The sequence below is a fragment of the Sus scrofa genome, chromosome 10 (genome assembly GCF_000003025.6).
Source record: "Sus scrofa isolate TJ Tabasco breed Duroc chromosome 10, Sscrofa11.1, whole genome shotgun sequence".
Taxonomy (NCBI): domain Eukaryota; kingdom Metazoa; phylum Chordata; class Mammalia; order Artiodactyla; family Suidae; genus Sus; species Sus scrofa.
In genome coordinates, this window is record NC_010452.4 from 19,969,816 (window position 1) to 19,982,092 (window position 12,277).

The window sequence follows — 12,277 nt, forward strand, 5'->3', positions numbered from 1 at the left end:
CTGCATCCCCATGGATACTAGTCGGGTTTGTTAACCGCTGAGCCATGACAGGAACTTCAGAGAATTTTGTTTTCAGTAATTCTCTATCACAGTTATATCTTTATGAAAGAGATGAAATTCTGAATATCTAGTTTTGGAGCCGGAAGACGTATTGAAAAGAGAAATAGTATTCTTCCCCAGCAGGGTGAAAGAATTGGTGGTCACAGAGTTCCTGTTGTGGCTCAGTGGTGAATGAGGTGAATGAACGCAGCTAGTACCCATGAGGAGGCAGGTTCGATCCCTGGCCTCGCTCAGTGGGTTAAGGATCCAGTGCTGCTGTGAGCTGTGACGTAGGTCCAGACATGGCTCGGATCTGGCATTGCTGTGGCTCTGGTGTAAGGCCAGTGGCTACAGCTCTGATTCGACCCCTAGCCTGGGAACTCCATATGCTGAGGGTGCAGCCCTAAAAAGACAACAACAACAACAACAAAAATTAGGAAGAATACTCTTCTTTGATGCATGCTTAACCCGCTTTGGTTACGACCTTAGATATGTGAGAGAGATCACAGATGAGTTTGTGCCTAAGGACGAAGGTGACAGTAGCGGTATCAGTTGCCCCAGCACCGTCACCGCATTCTAGTCATGGAGCTATCAGAAACCCCGAAAAATACAGGCAGCTGCTGTACCTACCGCCCAGTCTGCAGAGGGTGGAACAGGGTGGAGAGCTTAATTTCTATGTCCACCAGGTGGCTCTGTTGCCACATCAAAAACTCCTATTGTTGGGCAACCAAGAATATTTAGCAATACTGCTGCTTTAAAAACAAAATGATTATTTATGACCTTCTCCACGTTAATTCCTGAAACAGTTCTTACGGGCTCATTACCAATGATTCTGTCATCCAGAAAACGTGTTTCAACTTGTTTGTATACATTCCTCTGGTTTTGGTGAGACCTGAAAGCAAAATTATAGGAAATTATGAGAAAAAGACAAGTGGTGGACATTCGAGCAAGAAGTACAAATGATGTCTGGAAAGGAAATCTAAATCGGGGATGAACTTCCCCAAATGCTATACATTTTGTTCAAAGAGATACGTCAACCAAAGAGCTTTGAGCTTTCATGTTTTCGTTCTTTTTTTCTTTGCATGGAACAGAAGTCGGTTTCTACTTGAGAATCTGAGGCAATGGTGCGAATACAAATCCTGGGTCCGGGAAGGCAAAACTGAAGGTGTGTCTTTCTGTCTCAAGACCAAGAGAAAACCTGTTTTCTCAAGGTGAAGCCGAAGCCGGGAAGGGGGACCTACACTGCTGCTGCTTCCTTTGAAAGCTTGAAGCAAGCTTACAAGAAAGCGCCTTAGCTCCAGATAACCCGTGTTTCTACAAGTCACGGTGCTGCCCTGGCGCAGCCCTTGTCTTCCTCGAAAGAGGAACGCATGTTGAGGGGTTAGCAGTGCTCAGCACGCAGTAAGCAAGCGATAAATAACAGTGGTGAGATGCAGGGAGCCAGATCGCGACTAAGAAAAGAGATTCGGGGTACAGAATAGATGCGGCTTTGGCTGCATGTATTTCCTTTAGTCTTGGTTTAGCCATTTCCCCCCCCCCCCCCACCTGCAGCATGCGGAAGCCCCCAGGCCAGGGATGGAACTCACGCCACAGCAGTGACAATGCTGGATCCTTAACACTAGGCCAACAGGGCCCTCCAACTTTAAGCATATTTAAGTGCCTTTTTTTTTTTTTTTTTTAGCACAGGAGACAATTTGCTATTACAGGTGTGCCTCCTGGAGGAATTTCTTTTCAATATTTTTTCAAAATTATTTTCATTATTTTCTCAAAATTACTTTTAGTATTTCATAGGAATTTTTGTACCATCCCACGCTGCTTTGTTGAGAAACAGGTGTTGAAGCCTTGGGCAGAGATGTGATGAGGAAGGACCTTGGGCTGCATGTGGTAGGAAAGAGACAGGAGCCTCTTCAGAACTCCCTGCAACCTTGAGACCCACCTGAGAGTAAGAGTCAAGCATGTCCGGTGTGGAGCCAGAAGCAACGGGCTCCTACTCTCAGCTCCAGCAGTAATGCGCTTGGGTACTTCATACCTCCGAGGCTCCGTTTCAGCATCTGTAAAATATTCCTACCTCCCAGAGTTGGTGCAAACATCCAAAGGGCCCTGGGAGATGCTGGAGAAGAAGAACCAGGGATCTGTCTCCCACCCGGACAGCAGTTGCTCCGGCAGCATCTCTCTGACGTCAGTGCTTTGGAACTTTGTGGTCTCGATGATTTACGCTTTTCAAGGAAAGACCTGTGGTTAATTTGGGTCAGCTTCAAGTCTGAGGCGTTCCCTTTGTGGCTCAGCGGTTAACGAACCCAACTAGGATCCATGAGGATGTGGGTTCGATCCCTGGCCTCCCTCATGGGTTAAGGATCTGGCGTTGCTGTGGGCTCTGGTGTAAGCCGGCGGCTACAGCTCCTATTCGATCCCTAGCCTTGGAACCTCCAGGTGCTGCAGGTGTGGCCCTAAAAAGCAAAAAGGAAAAAAAAAAAAAGATTATTATTCATTGACTAAAACTCTGCTAAGACTTGTTTTTGAAATTGGCTTCTGGAAAATTTTCTGACACAAACGGTCCATAATTTACACAAGCACTGCTTTAGGTAGCCACCCATGAATCCATAAGCATTTCTTGAAATAAGCGGTTTGGGGACTATTTTTTTCTTCCTTTAAACCGGTTGGCAATTTTTACACACAGCTACAAATATGCATGTGTTCAAATTTAGGTTATAAATAAATACTGGTCTGCATTACTTTTACTCCAAATTTATTTTGTCTTTTTAGTGCCACACCTGTGCCATATGGAGGTTCCCAGCCTACACCACAGCCACAACAATGCAGGATCTGAGCCGAGTCTGCAACCTACTCCACAGCTCACGGCAACGCCAGACCTTTAACCCACTGAGTGAGGCCAGGGATCGAACCCGAGTCCTCATGGTTCCTAGTCAGATTCGTTTCCCCTGCGCCAAGACGGGAACTCCCAAATTTACTTTTGATCAAGAAATTATAAGCATTTTCATTGGAATTTCCCTCTTTATTGAAAGCAGAACTGCAGTAGTTTATCACTCTTTCTTTACATGAAGAATCAGTTGGAAAATATAAAAATGAAAAGCAAGCCTGTTAGCAAGCTTTACTAGCAAGAAGCAATCCAAAAGAGAATATTTTTCTCAATCAGTAAAGGTTTTAAACTTTAATAAGCTTTCATTGCTACAATGAAAAATTAGAAGTTAAAAGATAATAAACCCCCCAAAAAATCACCTATTGAGAAAAATTCAACAATTTTGAATACACAATGCACAATGTGAATTTCTTCAAGTGTGAAAGCCAAAATAAGGTATAGCTTAACAAGCTGTATTAGGAATATATAGATGAGAACGTCCAAGGATGGATACGCACTTGCAAACATCATAGCTATATAACATTATCTATTATACATTTAAAGCTAAATTAAAAATAACACTCTACAGTCATAACAACATCTACTGGAAATTTGGGTTAATTACACTTTGAGAGGGTGAATTTAAAATTCACCGAACTTCACCAGTAGTAAACTCACCCACATAGAATGGTTTAGGAGTTAATACCTTATATTTCTTCTTTAATTTCTCTGTAGAAAACAACTACTTCTAAAAAAAAAAGGCTTAATTACCTCTAGACCATTCATCCCATGCACCAACACTCTCTCTCTCACAAACATAAACAAGACTTCCAGCTTTTAGAAAACTTTAGGATCCTGAAATGGATCATCACATACATTTAGGAGGAAAGTTCTTCATGCAAAAAGAAAATAACATGTAAAATTTTAAAAATTTTAGTTTTTAAACAATAGAAAAACTTTTTGTCTTTTTAGGGCCGAACCCATGGCATATGGAAGTTTCCAGCTAGGGGTCTAATTGGAGCTGCAGCTGTCGGCTTACACCACAGCCACAGCCACACGGGATCTGGGCCCTGTCTGCAACCTACGCCACAGTTCATGGCAACACCGGATCCTTAACCCACTGAGCAAAGCCAGAGATTGAATCTGCATCCTCATGGATGCTGGTCAGATTCGTTTCCGCTGAGCAACGACAAGGAACTCCAACAATAGAAAAACATCTGGAATCATCTTTCATGTCTAACTTCATAGAACTAATTCTTGTGCAAATACTAATTGGTTATAAACATCTTAGTGGAAATAAATAACATCTTATGCTGGTTGAGTATAATAGCAGTATAATTTTCCAAGTAAATAAACTGCTTGTACTAAAATTCTGCTAAATAAAATAGAGAAGTTGTATTGCTATGGCTGTGGTGTAGGCCGGTAGCTGTAGCTCTGATTCAACCCCTAGCCTGGGAACCTCCATATGCCTCGGGTGTGCCCCTGAAAAACAACAACAAAAAAATTCCAATTAATTTCACTACATTCTTTAATATGTCAGTTTGTTTTTTAGATCTATTCTAACCGGAACTCAGACAATTTCTGACTAATTAGGTCTACTCTTTATTCCAACAAACTCTTGAAGTAGTTAAACAGTCTTTAAGTAGCAGTTTCAAGCTACTGCTGATTTACCTCAGGCGTTAAGGCCTCTCCAGGCCCCCGTACCTGGACAGGCTTTGGGACCCAGTCAGATTTCCAGCAGGCCCCGGAATCCCACCGGTTCAGTATTGGGAACAGGGGCCCAAAGCTCCAGAAAATAACTAGTCATATTTCCACACTGAATCATGCTCAGGTCTGTGCTAAGTGACTAGACAACAAATTTCTATTACGAGTAACACTTTGCTCTTCCCAGGTCAAATTATAACCCCACTTGTGTTATAAGGTTAAGGGGTGAAGGGGTTGTTGGATTCCTCTAACTTTCGCAGAGCGGCTCACTCACCTACCTGGATAGTCTGATATTTCTATGGCATTTAGGGGGTTATTTTACCCTCTTCTCACTTCCAAGTGAGTTGGCAGAAGCTTTTACTTTATTTTTTTTTAAGGCCGCACCTGGGGCATATGGAAATTCCTGGGCCAGGGGTTGAATCGGAGCTGCAGCTGCAGCCTACGCCACAGCCACACGGGGTCCTTAACACACTGCGTGGGGCTGGGGCTAGAACTTGCATCCTCAGAGACAACCTCGGGGCCTTAAAACTGAGCCCCAGTGGGAACTCCACTTGGCAGAACCTTAAAATTTCCAACAGTTATTTTAGATAAATGCCTCCATTTACCTATATGACAGGAATAACAAGCTAACCTTTTCCCTTTAGGAATAGGATTATATTCAAACGAATACAATAACTTAAGGTAACAGACATGGATAACGGTGTTGGAATCATTTTATGACATGAAATTGTCCTCTGCATGGAGCTATTACATAAAAGAATAGAAAAAGTTTATTACATGTATCTTTTGGACTTTAATACAAAGGCATTTGAAAAGTTGCACAAGGAAAGCCAACAGCTCTCTATGTAAGGGGCACCACCAGTTTTTGTATTTTTTCACTGTCTGCGCTGCGGCGTTTGCTGCTCCTAGTAAGGAAGGCCTAGCGTGTCCATCACCATCTGCAGAGCTCTCAGAGGAGTCAGGATTTCTTCCACATTATCGTTTCTCAAAACCCAGTCTGGCTTGAGTCTGTGAGAAGAATAAACCCTTGTATTAGTCAGGTCCTTCTCCTAAAAGGCTCACCTCCGCCACACTGGCTTAACGAGATGCGGCCCCGCACGCGGTCGCCGTTTAGGGCTTTCAGACCATCTCGCGCCATCCTCCCGAAGGGTGGTCCCGGCTCCTTGGACGCTTAGGCTGTTCGGCTAGCAAACCCCAGGGGGTTTTGTCTGTAACCTTGGTTCTTGGTCTTCTCTCAACTCCTGTCCCATCTCAGGAGCGAGTCCTACCCCCCACCATCCGCCAGTTCTTGCCCCCTTCCTTTGGGTTCACCCATCCTCCCCTTGTCACTGGATCACATCACAGACTCTGTCACCCTCACAAAGTGCAGCAGTGCTGCTGGCGGCTCAGCCCGAGACCCCAGCTCCAGCCGCCATGTGGAATGTGGCCGCGTCCTGTGCCTTAAACATCCACTGCTCACAGCCTCCGTCCCCCGAGCCGCCCGTGTCACTGGATCCCAGAACACGCCTGCCCCCAGCAGGAGGCCTCCCTTCCTTCCTGTCGGACTTGGGTCCACCAGTAGAACCTCCTTTGCAAATGCCGTTAACGCTATTGAATTCAACAGAAAGTTCTATGTGGAGTCCACATAGAATCCAAACGTCTGCCTTCTCCATGGCTGGACAGCTGCACGTTGCCGACGGAAAATGACAGAACCAGGCTGGCTGATTACATGCCAGTGATTGAAATTGCTTCCTCTCTCTTTCCCCAAGAATGACCATTTTAATTCCTTCCTTCTCTCTCTCTCTCTCTTTTTTTTTTTTGCTTTTTAGGGCCACACCCACAGCATATGGAGGTTCCCGGCGAGGGGTTGAACTGGAGCTACAGCTGCCAGCCTACACCACAGCCATAGCAACGCTGGATCCTTAATCCACTGAGCGGGGCCAGGGATCGAACCCATATCTTCATGGATATTATTGGGTTGGTTACCACTGAGCCACAACAGGAACTTCTCTTCTTTTCTGATGCCCCCCACCCACCTCCCAGGTCTGCGTCTGAGTTGGGGTTTACAATCTCCTACTTCACCGATTCAGTAACATCCCTGGGGGGTGCGCAGACATCCTTCTCAGGTGAAGCCCTACCACTGGAGGCATTTCCATCCTCCGGTCCTTCCCTGTGAAAATGCCAAGTAGCTATTCACGAGGGTGGCCGCACAGATTGGGCATATCTGTACCAGGAACAGCGTTCTGAGGAGAAAGAACACAGTTCTCAGGAGGGCTCGGCCACGGAAGAACCTCAGAGGCATGACGAGGTCCCAGAGAGCTGTGCACTGTATGACTCCATGTACGGGACAACACAGAGAGGGCACAACTGATGGTGTGGAAACCTCAACAGTAGTTCCCAGAATCTAGGGGTGAACGGGAGAGAATCAACTGCAGGGGTACGAGGGAACTCAGCTGTGACAGAAATATTTTATCTCAGTGGCCGAGGTTTCACAGCTGTATACACTTGTCAAAACTCACTGAACTGCAAATCCACATAAACGGTGCATTCATGCTGTTTGGAATTTCACCTTCTACAAATCTGACCACATCAAAAGGAAAAAAAAAAAATCTACTCATTCATTTCTTAATAGTTTAGACAGCATAATTAATGTTAAAATATACTGTCCTTAAATAAAAATGTAGAAATCATTCCCACTAATAAATTTCAAGCAAATAGACTATGATTTTACATTATACTGTGAAAACACGCATGCATGAATCCAATTTACAACTCTTACACAGTTTACAGTTACGAGGAATTAGAAAGCTAACTGCCCTATAACCCAGACCAAGAGAGAGAGCTGTCCACGCGTGGGATTTACACCCAGGGGGAATCGCCGGAGGAGGGAGGGAGGGACTCGAAGGATGCCCTAGTTTAACCTCTCGATCGGTTCTTCTGCCCAGAACCACAGACCTGATTTTCTAAGGCTGGTCGGGGTCTTCCTCCGATTCCCACCATAGGCACCTCGTTTTTCTCCATGACCAGCACCCCCCACCCCCTGTCCTGTCCTCTCAATTCTCCCTGCTCCCAGCTTCATCCCAGAGAGGACCTCCAGCTCCCCGGTATTGGCGGGCCCCTGGCTATGCCCTAGGCCAGCGGCAGCACAGTCTCTGTTACTTTGGCTGCTCATCGACACTCATCCTCCTGTGCGACACGTGAACAGCTCCAGGCTGCACAGTCACCTAGTCCACGCCTGCAGCAGGGCCCCAGCTCCGTGCCACCTCCACTCTCTGCCAAGGACAGCGGTATCTGTTCACTTACCCAGCTGAGCTAACAACCCCCACCCCTTAAAAAAAACCAAAAACAACTTCTAAAGTGACATGTTTTCAGCCAGTTAAGCCATCGCTACCCTCACAGGTCTGCTGTAAGCTGATGGCCCCCAAAGATATAGCCACACCCTGATCCCCAAAACCTTGACTCTCATCTTATTTGGAAAAGGATCTTTGCAGATGAACTTAAGAATCCCAAGCTAAGATCCTCCTGTATTACCTGGACTGAGCTTCAATCCAACAGGTGTCCTTAGGTGAGACCTAGTTAGGTGTGGGTGTGGGTGTGTGTGTTTGTGTGTGTGTGTGTGTGTAGAGAAGCCCTGAAAAGATGGAGGCAGAGGATGGAGAGACACAGCAGTGAGCCAAGCACACTTAGCTGCCAGACCCTGGACGACCCTGGAAGGGTCTGCCCGGAGCCTCGGACCGAGGGAGGCTCTGCTGTCACCTTGATCTCCAGCTCCCCATTTCAGGAGCTGTGAGAGAGTCTGTGCTCCTTGTTCCAGCAGCTCTGGGAAACTGAGACAAGGCCTCAAAGACCTCCTCTAGAAGGAGAGACTTCAGGCTTCAGGAGACCATGGGGGGAGCTGGAAGCTGCTGTTTGGGCAGCGTGACCTCCACGCGGGGAAAAGGTGATGTGGCAGAGCCTATAAACAGCTGCCACCAGCCTTAGCGTGTCACTGCTTCATGCCAGGGACTTCCCGAATAACCACGAATACTCGGAGCGGCGGGTTCATCACCTCCTTCACTCCCAAGTTCATCTCCTCGGGATGTGCTCATGAGTCTCTTCTTGCTCCTGTGCTGTTTCTCCAACTGTCAAGCACAGGTTCCTGCTTATAGCAGGTTCTTAATAAACATTTGCTCAGTGGAGGAAGGAAGGAAGGAAGGAACGGTGATGGAAAACCATAGGGCACATTGTCTGCTCACCTTGAGACCATTCTGGTTCTTACAGGTGTTTCTGGAATACAGGCCAAGCTCAGAGAAGAATTCTTTCTTTGTTTACAAAGTATTCTTTCAGTATTCACTTTATGTTTATGAGCCGTAAGTTTGTAGAGATTATATATACGGTCAACAGCTTTCGACCGACTTCGAACATCCTAAAAAAGAAAGTATGCATTATTAAATTAATAAGCATTAAATTTTGTAGCTTTTTCTTTCTTTTCTTTTTTCTTTCTTTTTTTTTTTTGTCTTTTTAGGGCTGCACCCGAGGCATATATGGAGGTTCCCAAGCTAGGGGTCAAACCAGAGCTGTAGCTGCCGGCCTACACCACAGCCACAGCAATGTCCGATCTGAGCTGTGTCTGTGACCTACACCATAGCTCATGGCAACACCAGATCCTGAACCCACTGAGTGAGGTCAGGGATCAAACCTGCGTCCTGATGGATACTAGTCGGGTTTGTTAACTGCTGAGCTATGACAGGCACTCCAAATTTTGTAGCCCTTCTATGCTAGCAAAATCAATTGCAAAAATTATGAGCTGTCTTTTTTTTTTTTTTTTTTTTGGCTTTTTAGGGCTGCACCTGCATATGGTGGAAATTCCCAGGCTTGGGGTGGAATTGGAGCTGCAGCTGCTGACCTGTGTCACAGCTACAGCAACATGAGATCCGAGCCATGTCTGTGACCTACATACACCGCAGCTCACAGCAATGCCAGATCCTTAATCCACAAAGTGAGGCCAGGGATTGAACCTGCATCCTTGTGGACATTAGTCGGGTTCGTAACCCACTGAGCCACAAAGGGAACTCCGAATTATGAACTTTTAACAATAAAAAGCCAAGCTCTTCGAGTTCAGCTTCATTTTGAATGAATTCTGAAGAATGATAAAGAAGGCAGATATTCAAAAATTGTACTTGTATCTCCTGATTAAAATGGCAAATATCGGAGTTCCCGTAGTGGCGCAGTGGTTAACGAATCCGACTAGGAACCATGAGGTTGTGGGTTCGGTCCCTGCCCTTGCTCAGTGGGTTAACGATCCGGCATTGCCGTGAGCTGTGGTGTAGGTTGCAGACACGGCTCGGATCCTGCGTTTCTGTGGCTCTGGCGTAGGCCGGCGGCTACAGCTCCGATTCAACCCCTAGCCTGGGAACCTCCATATGCCTCGGAAGCGGCCCAAGAAATAGCAACAACAACAACAACAACAACAATAACAACAACAACAAAAGACAAAAAAAAAAATAAATAAATAAAATAAAATGGCAAATATCAAAGTCACTATATTCCACATAGTTCCCAAGTCCTGTGACTTTATGTCCTCAGTCTCCAGTCACCCCCGTAGCCCTCACTGACGCAATCCTCTGTCAGGCATGGACCTCGCCCAGACAGCTCCGGTCTACCCTCGCTGCCTTCCTTAGCGGTCCCCATAACCACACGCTCCCAAATCCACCCCTCCATCACTGGCCGAAGGGAGGGTCGTACCACAACCAGACACCACCCTTGCTTCCGTCCTTCAGCGCCTTCCCTCTGTCCTCAGGATCAAGGCCCCTCCCGGCCTGTGGTCACCCCCACGATGACTGTAACACCTGGAGAGGGTAACTCAGAGGCCTCAGCAGAGAAACGCGCGAAACGTCTTCACGTTCCAGCGGGAGGGGGAGGAGTTGTGAGCTTCTGGATCTCGACCTTGCTGGGCAGCTTCCCTCAGGTGCACGGGAAATGGGACTGACGGGGCTGCCATAAAGTCTACTTCTGCAGCCCAGCTCCTCTGATATATAAGAAACATCTCATGGAGTTCCCATCTTGGCTCAGTGGTTTATGAACTTGACTAGCATCCATGAGGACGTGGGTTCAATCCCTGGCCTCACTCAGTGGGTTAAGGATCCAGTATTGCTGTGAGCTGTGGTGTAGGTCGCAGATGTGGCTCAGGTCCTTTGTTGCTGTGGCTGTGGTGTAGGCGGCAGTTACAGTCCGATTCAACTCCTAGCCTGGAAACTTCCACATGTGGCAGGTGCAGCCCTAAAACACACACACACACACACATACACACAAAGAAACAACTCATATCAGCACACAAAGCAGCTGTGACTGCACATAAAACCCTACTGAAGTTGTGATCATCACTGAAGGAAAAGTAGAAACGTCTTAGACTTAAGAACGTGTAAAAATCACCTCAAAGAGAGGAAATGGATGAATACTCACAGAAGCTCGGTTTGTCGTCTTCAGTAGAACAGCTAACAAACAACACGTTTTTGTGAAAATGCTTCTGGTCTTGTCTGCAACTTTATCACCGGGCTTTTCCTGGTACATGTGCAGAAGCTCCAGCAGCGTGTCTACGGAATTTTCTACATCATAAACTGCCGGAGTCGTTTTCTCATACTGGATGAGAAGAGAGCAGAATTATTAGTTATAACAAACACACATACTCTTAGACACAGCCTAGCCATGAAGAAAGCTTAGAGCCAAACTTTGGACCACCAGCAGTGTGTGCAAAGGGCTTTAGAAGTTGGTGACTTTCTGAGGCCACTGCCATTTCTGGATCCATCTTATATGCACACGTGCATTGACTGCTTTTCCTCCCAAACTAAAGTTGCAGAAAAAATGAACCAAATCTAAAAACCTCTGCAAATGCACCCCTTGATGTACATAAAAACAAGCTTGCAGATAAGGCCGTTTTTGTGAGAACCTCTCAGAAAAAAAGATAACATATCTGTGATAGTGAATCACAGGGTAAGACAGAGATAAAGACAAGGTTTATGCTTGTAACCCTATTCCATGCTTCTTGAGAGGAAGGTGAGCTTGCTTTGACATAAAATAAATTTGATGACTATTAGTCTAGAGTATAGTTTTCATGTCTCAGTTATCTGACTGCATCATTAGATTCATACTGAAATGTGTGCGGTAACAGGTAAGCTGATGGCACTAAGATAAAAACGACAAGGCAATGTGAACACAGCACTTATTCAGCATGTCTGTGCATCATGACTCATTTAATCCTCACACAATTATAAGGAAGGTACAATGACCACCTCCTGTTTTACGTTACAGAAAAGGAAGCACAGAGAGGCTTAGTAACCGACAGCGAGCTGCAGAGCTGGGACTCGAACCCAGCGTTTTGCCAGATGGGATTAGAAGGGGTTCCGCTTTTCTGATATAACGCCACCGTGCACCGACCCTCGGCTCTGGACCGAGATGGACGTGGACCCACATCTGGCTCCACCACCTGCCACCCTCTGGCCCTCAGGCAAGGATCTCACCTTCTGCAAGGACAACTACTCTCTCTACAAAGTGGGAACAGTAACAGGAATCCCCTTTGAGAATTAGTGTGAGGACGGAATTGAATGATGCAGGAAAAGCACCAGCATGGTAGTTAACAAGTCCTCAATAAAGGTTAGCCACCACTGTTGTTAGTACCATAAAACCAAAGAAATGATGGAAAATCAGTGTTTCTATGTACTC

At 46.1% G+C, this 12,277-nt stretch overlaps 1 protein-coding gene across 1 annotated transcript in view; it reads right to left on the reverse strand.

Annotated features, from left to right (window-relative positions):
* The window catches only part of ASPM (abnormal spindle microtubule assembly), a 68,165-nt gene continuing 57,588 nt past the window's right edge, over nucleotides 1,701-12,277 (reverse strand). Inside the window, 3 exon segments of the mRNA XM_021064478.1 lie at nucleotides 1,701-5,608; nucleotides 8,815-8,984; nucleotides 11,021-11,197. Coding sequence (XP_020920137.1) covers nucleotides 5,506-5,608; nucleotides 8,815-8,984; nucleotides 11,021-11,197 — 450 coding nt within the window. The 3' untranslated portion in view covers nucleotides 1,701-5,505.